General features: G+C 46.3%; 1 protein-coding gene across 3 annotated transcripts; it reads left to right on the forward strand.

Annotated features, from left to right (window-relative positions):
• The first annotated feature begins 429 nt into the window (after window positions 1–429).
• Window positions 430–13,979, forward strand: SEC11C (SEC11 homolog C, signal peptidase complex subunit). Of its 3 annotated transcripts, none has more exons than XM_055417464.2 (6): window positions 430–613; window positions 4,391–4,500; window positions 7,325–7,474; window positions 10,917–11,036; window positions 13,126–13,183; window positions 13,785–13,979. In XM_055417464.2, the coding sequence occupies exons 1-6, from the start codon at window positions 527–529 to the stop codon at window positions 13,836–13,838; spliced, it is 579 nt and encodes a 192-aa protein (XP_055273439.1). In that variant the 5' UTR covers window positions 430–526; the 3' UTR covers window positions 13,839–13,979. The 3 variants fall into 3 exon arrangements, with proteins under 3 accessions (XP_055273439.1, XP_055273440.1, XP_055273441.1); XM_055417465.2 differs by lacking the exon at window positions 430–613 and adding an exon at window positions 971–994; XM_055417466.2 differs by lacking the exon at window positions 430–613 and adding an exon at window positions 2,074–2,095.
• Window positions 13,980–14,297: the final 318 nt, after the last annotated feature.

The raw sequence follows: 14,297 nt of genomic DNA on the forward strand, positions 1-14,297 counted from the left end.
GGGAGCTTCAAAAGGCCCGCCCCCGCCAGGCCCCGCCCCCGCCCGCCGCGCGGTGAAAGCCCCGCCTTCCGTCGTCGCACTCATCCAATGGCCTAGATACACGGCTCGGTGAATGCCCAGGCTTTAGGTGTCCGCCTGGCGCCTGACCAGAGTCTTGGGGAACTCGGTTGCTCTTAAGCAGTTCCGTCCCCGAGCGGCCCGAGCGACACGCAAGTTCCCCGCGCAGTTCCCTCGCCAGGGGCGGACGAGGCTTCTCAGCCCGCTCGCCCCCGGCCCGCGAAGCCCTGGTTCGACCCCGGACGCGGCGCCCGCCGTGCGGAACTCTGGGAGTGGTAGTTCTCTTCCTGCTGGCTCCCTCTGGCTGTATCGGCGGCCGAGACTCGCCGGACTACAACTCCCAGACGCCCGGGGGCGCCTCCGCTCGGGCGGCCGGTGGGCGGGGCCGGGCCGGCGCTCCGCGCTGTCCGCGACTCCCGGAGCCCGGCGGCGGCCTCGGCGTGCGCCCAGACCCCGCGGAGAGCCCAGCATGGTGCGCGCCGGCGCCATGGGGGCGCGCCTCCCCGCGTCCGGCTTGGACATCTTCGGGGACCTGAGGAAGATGAACAAGCGGCAGGTGAGGGCGGCCCGCGGGGGCGCGGCAGGCCCGGGGGCAGAGCTTCCGCGACAGGGAGCCGCCCCTGCGGCCCCGACCCGCGGCGCGGCGTCGTCCCTGCCCGGGGGCTCGGGACCAGAGGCGGCGCCTCGTGCGGGAGGGCGCGCCGCTCCTTCTCCGTCTCCTTGGGCCGATCCCGCCGTCCCGACGGGCTTCCGGGGTGCTCCCTGGCCGCCGCCTCGGACGCCCTGCTCTGGCGGCGCCGCGAATGCCGGAGCCGGCTCGCCGCGGGGTCTCCGGGCTCCTGGGCGTCGTCCCTCCTGACAGCGCCTCCGAGGAGGACTTCCCGCTTGCCCGCCCCTTGGCCAGCCTCCGTCTCCCTCTCTCTCCCCTTTCTTCCAAGTAGGATTTCAGACGAGCGCAGGGGTTCGGGGGCTTGCATCTGGTGAACGGGGTTGAGAAACCTGCTTGTCTCTAGGGGTGCGTGTCAGATGAGCTCCTGGGAGCTTGTGTGGTGAAGATGGGTTGCGGCAAGAGATTATCAGTAGCTTGAAAAGCCAACAGATGCCCTGAGCGTTGATGCGGCTACAAGAAAATCCTCCAGGAAGCAGTTGTTGTGAAGTCGCTCAGTCATGTCCGACTCTTTGGTACCCCATGGGCTGCCACCCGCCAGGCTCCATGGAACTGCCCCAGCAACAATACTGCAGTGGGTTGCCAATTTCTTCTCCGGGGAATCTTCCCTACCTAGGGATCGAACCTGCATCTCCTGCATTGGCAGCTGGATTCTTTACCCCTGAGCCACCAGGGAAGCCAGCTCACCTCCGCCCGTCTCCACCCCCAACCCCAAGCAGAGACTTAATTAAAAATCTGAATTTAATTGGGTAGGTCTTTTGAGTGTCTCTAAACCTGGTACCAATTATCAACTGCACACTGCCAGTGAAGGTCTTCTGAGGAGTGTGTCAAACCCTAAGTCGGTTTGCCTTTGAAAAGTTCTGTGTGTTCCCACTCTCGGTGATAAGCCCCATTAGTTTGCAATTGCCTACATTTTGCTCGTGTTCTAATTAAAATTCAAAAGCTCAAATCTGATGCCTCCTTGTACTTTTTTTTTTTAAGTTTTGTCTTTTTTCTTTTTCCCTCCAAAATAGAATCCTATGACACCTTTTCAGGCATGCTCGCTCCACCAGTCTTGGAAGTGGGACCTCCTTTTTCTGCTGCCCTTGCTTACTGTTAATTAAGGAAAGAGCCACATGCAAAAACAAGGACTCTTTGTTTCTGCAGTGAGGAAGAGAGGAAGAAAAACAGCCACTGGCATTTTTGCTGCCCCGCCAGTCACAATATCTGGTCTGAAATGTTTGTTTAAAACGCTGAGACGTTGGTTATTTCATCTTTGCTTGCCAAAGACTGAGTGTGGGCTTGTTTCTAAACTCTGCTGGGTTATGAAGTGCCAAGCATACAGGGTCGGTAGCCAGAGATGAACAAGAAAAGGCACCAGTGTAATGTGGGGTGCGTATTTCCAATCAGCTTGTCAGTAGTTCCATCAAAATGACTATTTCTAGATGCCAGGATTTCAATTCTAGGCTTAGATAGTAGATCACTTAAAGGTAGGTTGTTAGAAGGGTGATCTGTGGATTTGAACCTAGCTTGATTAGATTAGTTAGTTTGTTAGACTTCTATATAATTGACTATCTTTAGCAAATAGATGTCTTACTCAGAGGAAATTTTTTTTTTTTTTGAGGAATTGGTTTTACTTCCCCTCAATGAATTTTTCAAGCATACACAATCATACTTGAAAATGTATTCTTAGTACATAGTCTTTATTAGGTAAGTGGCAAGATTGTATAATTTGTTTTATTAGAGTGGAGCCCAGTGGTTTGAAAACCTGTATAAAATTGGACATCTCTGTAGAAAACCATGACTTGGGCCTTTCCTAATCAGAGCGGCAATTCATAATGAAACAACGGTTGTTTATTAAATCCCGTAAGTCAAGCGGAGCAGGTGGCCAAGTTTTTGAATGTGAACTCCAGTGAGTAACTTCTGCTTTAGACTGATGTGACTCAAAAAGTTGATTTTACTTTAGCAGCAACGGTTTGATATCTTATAGCCCGACTTAATATCCATTCAGCACTCCAGTTTCCTTTTTTGTTCACCTGGGAATTTAGTTTCATAATTTGCTATTGACACTTTTGCCAGAGAGTTTTAAAAAATGGTATGTAACTTTAATTTTGTTTTCCTGTTTTCACTGACTACATCAAAATATCTTAGTTATTTTAATTCACCTTTTGTCCCCACTTTTGTAATCTTCACAATCACCTCAAAGTATGTACTTGCACACAATTCCAATTTTAGCAAAAGAGACTTTGCTTTTCTTTCCTTCCTGTCGTATCAGAATATGTCTTCATGTTTTGTCACAGTCTTCAAAATGCTTATTTTAATGCACTAATAATTAATACAATGATTATTTTAGTGTACTTTAACGTCAAATTGGTCTTCCTTTAAATACTTCTCATCCCTCTCAGATTTTGAAATTAATATACGCTCATCATAAGAATTTTAAAGGATCAAGAGTAAAATAGCTTAAAGAAGACAGTTCACTCACTCATGATTCCACCATGCTAAGACAGCCTCTCTTAGCATCTCAGAGGGTCTCCTTGTGTTTGCTTTAGAAACTGTGGAGATCCTACTGCAGCCTGCATTTTTTACTCAGTGTATCTTCGCGTGTTTGAGCCTGCCATTAGAACTCTTTCTTCGTTCGGCAGGTCCCAGTCAGGAGCCGTCCTGGAGGAGGGTGGGGATGGGCGGCGCTGTGGACCTGGGTCCCCTGGTCTCAGCTGGAGTGAGGGTATCTAGGTAGAACCAGGCGCTGACTCGGGTGGCCTTCGCGCTGTGTTCTTTTTTTCTTTAACTTGCTGATTTTTAATTGAAGGATCGCTTTACCGTATTGTGTTGGTTTCTGCCGTACATCAGCACGCGTCAGCCGTCAGTATGCAAAGGTCCCTTCCTCCTGGAACCTGCCTCTCGCCTCCCCCACTCCCCGATGCTCATCAGTTAGAATGTTTGTGGAAGCTCTGTAAGCAGTCAGGCATTTGCGGTTTCTGTTGGCTTGTGCATTGTAGCTCCCGAGGCAGAATGGCCTCATGTAGAACAGAGCGCTCAGGACCGGGACTGTGCACTCTCATCTGGGGCTCAGGTGAACCGTGCCGCGTGGGCCAGGCTCTCGCGAGACCGCTGCCCTCTGCACTGGGGTGGGAGGCGGGGCCCTCAGGCTTGAAGGCTCTGGGGGACTCTGAAGAGGTAAGGAAAGTTGTACCCAGGCGTTAACAAAGCAGGTCCCGTGGGTTACTCTGGCTTCCTCCCTCTCCTTTTCTTTCATTGAAGGAGAAAAGATATGTGGGCGATCCATGGTCAAAGAGGCTTCCCTGGTGGCTCAGATGGTAAAGAAACTGCCTGCAGTGCAGGAGACCCGGGTTTGACCCCCGGGTCAGGAAGATCCCCTGGAGAAGAGCATGGCAACTCAGTTCAGTATTCTTAGCTGGGGAACTCCATGGACAGAGAAGCCTGGGGGGCTACAGTCCATGGGGTCACAAAGAGTCAGATGCAGCTAACACTTTCACTTTCCATGGTCAAAAATTGAAATTTTACCTAATTTTGTAGTTTGTGTGAACGAGTTTCAATTCCTAAAGTCACTTTAGGCCAAAAAAAGTCCTAAAGCTTTTTTTTTAAAACAAGCACATCTCCGACTTTGGGGGAGTGGATGCTCTGCCATGGTCCTCACGTCCGGTTTGCCCTGTTTCCTTCCAGCTCTACTACCAGGTCTTGAACTTCGCCATGATCGTGTCGTCTGCGCTCATGATCTGGAAGGGCCTGATCGTCCTCACCAGCAGCGAGAGCCCCATCGTGGTGGTGCTGAGGTGGGTCCCGCCAGCTGCCCGGCTGCTGTCGGCGGCCCAGGGGCAGCGTGTACACCCCAAGCTCAGTGTCTCAGTTGGCCAAGCTTCAGAGTGTTCTTTATTGGCACTTGTTTTGAAAAGGTTTCATTTTTTTTCTGGCTTTTGTTGAAAAATCTTCTTTATCATTAGACATTTGAGGCATTTCATCATGTTGATCTCACGCTCCAGGGTAGTATGATTTACTTCCATCTTTCAATGTTTTGTGCTTCCCTGGTGGCTCAGAGGGTAAAGAATCTGCTGCAATGCAGGAGACCCAAGTTCGATCTCTGGGTCGGTAAGACCCCTAGGAGAAGGGAATGGCAAACCCACTCCAGTATTCTTGCCTGGAGAATTCCATGGACAGAGGAGCCTGGCGGACTACAGCCCATGGACTTGTGAAGAGTCAGACATGACTGATCGACTATCACCTTCACTTTCAAGTGCTTGAAGGTGCTAATATGCCTTAGATAGTTGAGTCTCCCTGAGGTGGGCGTGGAGCCCCTTTGCTCTGCAGGGGGAGAGGCAGGCTGTAGCAGTGCTGTGGGCAAGGTCAGAGCCAACCAGGGCAGGAGAAGCAGCAGGGCTCCTGGCTCCCTGTCCCTCCTCTGGGCCCTGCAGCCACGTGATGGGGGCAGCTCTGGCCCTGGCTTCACAGGGCCGCCCTTCTGTGACTGGCCAAGGGACCCACTTCTAGAGATAGAGCATTTTCATAAAGTTAGGCGCCTGAGGATGGCAGAAGTCACACGCAGAGCTGAGGGGGACTCTGACTCATTGGTGCTCACAGGAGCGCCCAAAGGGATGAGTTAGGAGAGAGAAGGGGACCAGGCTCATGGACCCCCTTAGCCTTGCTTCAGTCATGACAGCTCCACTTATACACATCTTATGTGATTATACTTTACCTGGTAAGATTTCATTTGAAAGAAGGATTTTAAGGCTTTTGGGGGGAAAAAAGAAGAAATTAAACCCTTCAAATTCAGATGGGCCCTGTCATTCAACAGATAAGGTAGCTGAGGTCTAGTGAGGCCACGTTGCTTCCCTCTCGCAGTTGTTTCTGCAGAGCCAGGACTCTCTCTGAGGTGTTCTGGCTCTTCTTCAATCCACAGACACACAGGACTCTCTCTGAGGTGTTCTGGCTCTTCTTCAATCCACAGACACACTTGCGTGCAGAGATCATTGTGAAATTGCAGCATGTGGGGACTTTTCCTTCTTTTAAAGCATCCTTTACAATTCTAGAGCAGTTTGGTTGGTCAGCATAAGCTGTTGACGTCACAAGGGATGTGTGACCTTCGGGGACTTCCTGGCCCCTTAAGGAAAGCAAGTGTAAGTTGTTATTAGACGTAACTTAAACATTTCAAAGAACTGCTCTCCTAATAATAGATAGGACAATATGTCGTAGATAATGACTCTATGCCAAACTGCAGTGCACACTTCCTACCTCTAAGACTTGTTCAGGGAGTTTTTTTTTAAACAAACAACGAGGTCCTTGTTATCATAGACTGAGATGGTTCTCTTCCCACTGCATGTCTTCAGGAATTCTGTTGAAGTAAAGATGAAGCAGTAGATTAAGAAATTATCCTAAGCATTTTAACTGTCATTCTTTAAAAGAAAATGAAACCCTGAAGCAATTATGTTGTATTTTCAGAAGATGACAAGATGAATTTCTGTGTTGGGGGGACAAATAACTTTCTATGTTGTCAGTCAGGCCGTCCGCTCTGCGACCCCATGGACTGCAGCACGCCAGGCCTCCCCAGCACCAGCTCCTGGACCTTGCTCAAGCTCATGTCCCTCCAGTGTTCTATGCTGGGGGAAGAACAAATTTGTTTTTACTTAGAGATCTTCTCTTTCTGTTCCTCTTAGTCATTTCTGTTTCTAGCTGTTTGTACCCTTTTAATTCACATTTTGTTTTTGATTGCAGAATCTATTACCAGACTTAGTGGCAGTGGTTTCACTTAAAAATAAGCCTCTTGGCCATTCCCTGGCAATTCAGTGGTTAGGACTTCAAGCTTTCATTGCCAAGGGCGCAGGTTCAGTCCCTGATCAGGGAACTAAGATCCTGCAAGCCTCAAGGCAAGGCAATAACATAAACCTCTCAGGAGTTGCAGGCCAGTCTCGGCTACCTGCCTCCTGGCTACCTTCCTCGGGCGCTGACAAGTAGAGGGTCAGCAGCCCTGCGGGACGGGACGACCGGCATCTGGAATGGCTCCTGTTGTGAACCCACGTCTTCCTGTAACGCACCCCGTCTCTTCGTCAGACTGGTTCTTTCTCCCCCTTCCTGCCCTCGACAAACGAACTCATCGTTGGTTGTCAGACCCCTGTATTTCGGTCTTATTTAGAAGCACATGTGAAATGAATTCTGTTTCAATGATTTCGGCTTCCACTAAATGACATACTCATGACAGAATGCAGGAAGGACCCTCGAGTATTAACCAGCTTTAAGAGTCTCCAGTTCTGAATGAAAAATGGTATTTGTGTTGATAGATGTAAAACCCTTATAAGGCTAATAAGAATGGATTTTTACTTCAAGGAGTCCAGCTTATTCTTAGGTCTTTTTCCACCTAATACATCGAGGGGCCACCAGCACCCTTTTCTTGCTCAAATCCAAGAAGAAGTCGCTCCCTTTCTCGCCGCTGTCACCCTGAGCAGTCAGACGGGAGTCTCTGGAGCGTGTTTTATTGCTCACAGATCTGCTTGACGGTTGGCAGAAGTTGACATTCCAAGTAGTATGTTTGTTAATATCCTTTGTGATTTGAAACGTTTGCCTGGTGAGCCCAGGGCACTTCTGACACTACTTTGTGTTTCTTTCCAGCGGCAGCATGGAGCCAGCCTTTCACAGGGGCGACCTTCTGTTCCTAACGAATTTCCGGGAAGACCCCATTAGAGCTGGAGAAATCGTTGTTTTCAAAGTCGAAGGACGCGACATCCCAATAGTTCACAGAGTAATCAAAGTTCACGAAAAGTAAAGAACCTTTACTTCTCTCTGATTTTGTTTTGTAGACAAGATTGTGGACAACTTTAATGATTGATTAGAAAGTAGCAAAAACACTGGATTATGTTCCTAGTTTTGCCATTTAGTGATTGGGGTGACTTTGGACCTGCGACTTAACTCAGGCGGTCAGATGTGAATGTCAGTACTTTACCCACAGTAACCCCCAGGGCGAGTGTGAGGATGAAATTAACTGATGTTTACTAAAGCACTTGACAAACTTGCTGTACAAGCTAAGGTGGAATGTATTCTTGCGTAATATTAATTATTTGAAGGAGTCTCAAAAGAAAATCACATCTCATGGTAACTGAGGATCATTTTGGTGAGAGAATTATCTCCTGAAATGCAGAAAGCTACCTGATTCTCTCTGTCACTGTGGACCAGTTGGCATTCTCAGCAGTAATACTAGCCTTGGATGAATAAACGTTCCTTTCCCCAGCCCCTCCCGTGGTTTGATTATTGCATATCCTGCATTAATTCCACCCCCCCCCCCAAACAGTTTTGCCTTTCCCTTAAACGTCAGTGATGACTTAATAGGATACTTCTTGGGGACCAGAAGCAATTGTTTCTAGCTCAAATATATTGTTTCCCTGAGAGAGTACAGTCAAGTGATTAGTGAAAATGTTACATTTTATTTATTTGGTTATTCATTTACCTTCGTGCACCTTAGTCTTTTACTTGCATGTGTCGTAGAATTAAAATTAGGTATGTGTCTTCAGTTCAGTTCAGTCGCTCAGTCGTGTCCGACTCTCCGCGACCCCATGAATCACAGCACGCCAGGCCTCCCTGTCCATCACCAACTCCCGGAGTTCACTCAAACTCATGTCCACAGAGTGGGTGATGCCATCCAGCCATCTCATTCTCGGTCGTCCCCTTCTCCTCCCGCCCCCAACCTTTCCCAGCATCAGAGTCTTTTCCAGTGAGTCAACTCGTCACATGAGGTGGCCAAAGTATTGCAGTTTCAGCTTTAGCATCAGTCCTTCCAATGAACACCCAGGACTGATCTCCTCTAGAATGGACTGGTTGGATCTCCTTGCAGTATAAGGGACTCTCAATAGTCTTCTCCAACACCACAGTTCAAAAGCATCGCTTCTTCGGCGATCAGCTTTCTTCACAGTCCAACTCTCACATCCATACATGACCACGGGAAAAACCATTGCCTTGACTAGACAGACCTTGGTTGGCAAAGTAATGTCTCTGCTTTTTAATATACTATCAAGGTTGGTCATAACTTTCCTTCCAAGGAGCAAGCGTCTTTTAATTTCATGGCTGCAATCAGCATCTGCAGTGAGTTTGGAGCCCAAAAAATAAAGTCTGACACTGTTTCCACTGTTTTTCCATCTATTTCCCATGAAGTGATGGGACCAGATGCCATAATCTTTGTTTTCTGAATGTTGAGCTTCAAGCCAACCTTTTCACTTTCCTCTTTCACTTTCATCAAGAGGCTTTTGAGTTCCTCTTCACTTTCTGCCATAAGGGTAGTGTCATCTGCATATCTGAGGTTATTGATATTTCTCCCGGCAATCTTGATTCCAGCTTGTGCTTCTTCCAGCCCAGCATTCCTCATGATGTACTCTGCATATAAGTTAAATAAGCAAGGTGACAATATACAACCTTGACGTACACCTTTTCCTATTTGGAACCAGTCTGTTGTTCCATGTCCAGTTCTAACTGTTGCTTCCTGACCTGCATACAGGTTTCTCAAGAGGCAGGTCAGGTGGTCTGGGATTCCCATCTCTTTCAGAATGTTCCACAGTTGATTGTGATCGACACAGTCAAAGGCTTTGGCATAGTCAATGAAGCAGAAAGAGATGTTTTTCTGAAACTCTCTTGCTTTCTCCATGATCCAGCGGATGTTGGCAATTTGATCTCTGGTGCCTCTGCCTTTTCTAAAACCTGCTTGAACATCTGGGAGTTCACGGTTTACATACTGCTGAAGCCTGGCTTGGAGAATTTTGAGCATGACTTTACTAGCGTGTGAGATGAGTGCAGTTGTGCGGTAGTTTGAGCATTCTTTGGCATTGCCTTTCTTTGGGATTGGAATGAAGACTGACCTCTTCCAGTCCTGTGGCCACTGCTGAGTTTTCCAAATGTGCTGGCATATTGAGTGCAGCACTTTCACAGCATCATCTTTCAAGACTTGAAATAGCTCAACTGGAATTCCATCACCTCCACTAGCTTTGTTCATAGTGATGCTTTCTGAGGCCCACTTGACTTCACATTCCAAGATGTCTGGCTCTAGGTCAGTGATCACGTTATCGTGACTATCTTGGTTGTGAGTATATTTTAAATGATGGAGCATTGCTCCGTTGTGTGTGTGTGTGTGTCTATTTCTGATAAGAGATTCTCCCCAAAGACGTTTGATGCTTAAAGTTTCCACTTCATTTGACTCTGAACGTTAGCATGACCCTGCTTCCGTCTGTGTTAATACTCTGGGACTGCAACTAGCGTTACCTTGTTCGCAGTGCTTGATGACTTACAGATGGAGAAATATGCCCTGTCATGATTGTGACAGAACTCACACCTGATTTTAAAACAGTATCCAAAGATGAGAAGTTGCTCAAAACTGAGAAATAATGATATTTTTCTGTAATTTACACGAATTGTGAGTGACAGCCCAGATTTTTTCCCTCTTAATTTCTTGTATAATCATGGCTGCAAATCAGCTAGCTCCCTTTGGCATAGTTTCAAATCTTTGTGGGCTTTTAGTATTTTATCAAATTATTTTAACACATTTGTCATTTGTCTTATTGAAAAATAAACCCTCTTAATAGTTCTATAAGGCTGTAATACTGTGTTTCTAGTGTCAGGGCTGTGTAAGCCCCAGTTTACGATGTTTAAAACAATTCCCACCTGTCTCTAACACAGCAGTTTTATGCCATTCATAATGCCTGTTTGCAAACTGGATTGTATGCCACTTGGCTCAGTGGTGAAGGAAATAAGGCATTCACACACCCCATGTTTGGTAAAGAAAAGAAAGTTTGAGAAGAGCTAAGAGAACACTTGTGTTTGAATTACCTCATGTTCAGTTCTGTGTAATCTAGTACTCAATTCACGTCTAGAGTCAAGAGGAATATAATCCATGTGAACCTGTTGGTCCGTGAGGACAAAGAATGGATGGAAGTAGACCCTGGAGCTGATCATGGCCTTCCTGGCACCCTGTGCTATGCCATGCTTTTTGGTCAACCGGGTAACTTCAGTGTTTTTGAATTTAAGTCTACAAAATTGTCATTAGATCTGTGCTTGAGTTGAATGGTTGTCTGCCAGCAGGCATCTTAAGGCAAAAAAGATCAAGTCATGTTTGACTGCTTTTCTCAATGCCCACCCTTGCCTGTAAAGTGTAGGCCAAACTGACATTGTTCTAATGATGCTGCACTGAAAACAATCTTTGAAAGGACATTGTTTTGCTTTCCAGAGACAATGGAGACATCAAATTTCTGACTAAGGGAGATAATAATGAAGTTGATGATAGAGGCTTGTACAAAGAAGGCCAGAACTGGCTCGAAAAGAAGGACGTGGTGGGGCGAGCCCGAGGGTGAGTGAGGATTAACTTTTCTTTTAAGTTCCATAGAATATGTAGAAACCAGAAAAATATTTAGAAACAAAGAAGTCAAATGTAGAGGTTAATGGACTCATTCATTCCAAAGATGATATGTCAGGAGAGTTGTAAGCAGTTCTGCTTCATCTTGTAAGGAGTAAAATATGCTCAGAACTTCCCGAGGACCTGAAATCTAAAGCTGAATGCCAGTATTCCATCTATATCATGGATTCAATTCTATTTTGGAAATAAATCCTCACCTGGAGATTTAGTTATTTATAAATTTTAAATAATTAGAAGTAATCCTTTCAGAAATAACTACTGTTTAACACTGTGGTGAATAGCCTAGATATTCCTTGTGCCTATATAGATGTGTGTGCATACATAATATATAATTTTATGTAAAGGAGTTTAATTTTTTTCACCCAGCAGGAAGTTGGAAATAGCTTTCTGTGCCAAATCGATATCTGTATCCTTTAAACAGCTGCATGCTGCTCCTCTGAGAACTGTAACTTATCTCACTAGTCCTCCTTTGATGGATATTTAGATTGTTCCCCTGATTTTTCACTACTAAGAAAAGTTCTGTGATCATTTTTTTTTTTCATATCCGTCTTTGCATCATTGTTCCAGCCATGAGTTCTGCTTCTTATTGACACAGCAGAGCTTCTCCTCTTATTAAATACCCAAAAAGGTGATTCTTCCCCTCTCTCGGTGGCCCTTTTTCTGATTAACCCTTGCTAGAAATGTCCCCTGTCATCGAAATCCCACCGGCTGTGTAAGGCTGGAGAACACGGGTGACTGTTTCCTAAGATGCAGCTTTACTCATCAGCTTATGGTTGGAGGCCTCTTCCTGCCCCTTCTCTCCCCCTGCTCACGTTTTAACCGCTTTCACTCTATCGCGTTTCCTCCTGAATATCTGCAGGAACGTGAGGGAGACCTGTGGCTGGCCAGTCCTGTGTTTTTAGACACTCTGGTGAGAGATTTTGTAGAAGTGAGAGGTTGGAGCTGTTGAATTTAAGGCAGACTGGAGGGTACCAAGGAGGTATTACCTTGTGTATCACCAGTGACATGATGGAGTCTTGGGTCAAACTGATTCTGTATTGACATTGATTTTGTCAGCTGCTGCTACTAAGTCACTTTGGTCGTGTCCGACTCTGTGCGACCCTATAGACGGCAGCCCACCAGGCTCCCCTGTCCCTGGGATTCTCCAGGCAAGAGTACTGGAGTGGGGTGCCATTGCCTTCTCCGGATTTTGTCAGCGATGTCATTCATTGGCTGGTTTCTGCTGGCTTATTATCTCTGGGATCATAATCACGTTTGGGTATAAATGATGCGATCCACATTTGCATTCACTGCCCAACCAGCTTGTTTGTTGCATCTGCAAAGTGCTGTGCAATGAAAATGACGGGGCTTCCCTGGTGGCTCAGACCGTAAAGAAACCGCCTGCAGTGCGGGAGACCTGGGTTCGATCCCTGGGTTGGGAAGATCCCCTGGAGAAGGGAAAGGCTAACCTTTCAGTATTCTTGCCTGGAGAATCCCCGAGGACAGAGGAGCCTGGCGGGCTGCAGTCCGTGGGGTCGCAGAGTCAGACACGACTGAGCGAATAAGCAGACGCGATGGAAGTGATGAGGGTTCCTGCAGTTCAGTTCAGTTCAGTCGCTCAGTCATGTCCGACAAACCACTTACTCCTGTGCTCCCAGAGGCCTCTCTCACAGCAGTTTACATGTAGCTTGTCTGAGTCTTACTTCTCTCCTAAGAAAAACTAAGAACTTGCTTTGTGAAAGTTGCCGATTCTATTGTAAAAGGGGCTCACCTGTTTTCATGCTGTTACAGCGGATGCAGCCAGAGAAGACAAGTAGCATCTCCTTCTCCTGACTTGCCTTCTTAAAAAACTGTCCTGGCTGTGAGCTCTGCTGCTTTTCACTAATAAAGCCTTTTGAGACAGCGGTATATGTTGCTTTTGTGGCCCCAGTCAGTGGTGTTCCCGAGGAAGCCTTTGCCCTAATGCTGATTCATAGTGTTCTTAAGTATTACTATCGTATTACAAACACTGTTTACATTTCTGGCTGTTTATCCCACAATTTAGGTTTTTACCGTATGTCGGTATGGTCACCATAATAATGAACGACTATCCAAAATTTAAGGTAGGAATTTATCTGTATGTCTGTATTTTTAAAGAAAAATATTGGTGCTTTTACATGTACAGCTGTAGAGATGCAGTCGGTTTAAAATGTTTTGCTGGCTAATTCTTCTGCAGAGTATATGCTGTTAACTACAAATCAGTCATTTAAATTGTAAATTTTAAGTTAGTGAAAGTGACTCCATCTACCTTTTATGTTTATATAGTGTTTTCTAAAATGGCACCTGTATACTTCTTGTTTTTTATTATGCACATCTTTAAACATAGGAAAAAAGTAGGACAACAAGCCTAGTAATGCTTATTTTCCCAACTTCAACAAGAATAATATCCATATATTTTTTTTAATCTCTTGAAACACAATAGGAAGCCTACGCAGGAATGAGTAGTACGTTAGCTGTGTTTGTTGGGCGTGTGATCCTTGGTCCATCAGCGTGTTAGGGGTTTGAATTGCCATGTGTTACTGACAGCTCACTTGGAGACAAAGCATGGGGAAGAGGTCATCCTTTGATTCTGTCCTGGTCCAGCACTGACCAGACTGGCTCTGAACGTTCATAGATTCATTTTAGACTTGTGTTTACGCATTTCCCACTGTGTTTTTCTTACAGTATGCTCTTTTGGCTGTCATGGGTGCATATGTGTTATTGAAACGTGAATCCTGAAGTAAAAGGCAGTTGCTGGGACCAGACTGAAAGAAATTTTGTTGAAGAGAAAAGTTAATATATTTGAAATGTTCCACTTTCTGTATAAAAGGAAACAGTGTGGAGACATCTTATCTTGTTCGAATAAATGATTCATCAGTATGCTTTCTTTTGTGGACTCTGATTTGAATGTGTTCAACCTCTCTGCTGCTCACGATAATCGGGCTGAACAGAGCTTGAGGGGAACCGGGTGGGCCGTCTCTGGGCCTGGCCGGCTGGGAGGACAGCGCACAGTCCAAACGTGGTATAGTTGTCACGTCTGGGTTTTGAAAATACAATTCTTCTTTACTGTAGTGTCCCAGTGGGAGAGAAACCCAAAAGGGAGGGGGGGTGTGTGTGTATGAATAGCTGATTCATTTTGTTTACAGTAGAAGCTAACACAGCATTGTAAAGCAATTACACTGCAATAAAAATTAATCA

Source organism: Moschus berezovskii, chromosome 28 (assembly GCF_049115385.1).
Source record: "Moschus berezovskii isolate FMDL1 chromosome 28, NW_MosBer_1.0, whole genome shotgun sequence".
Lineage (NCBI taxonomy): Eukaryota > Metazoa > Chordata > Mammalia > Artiodactyla > Moschidae > Moschus > Moschus berezovskii.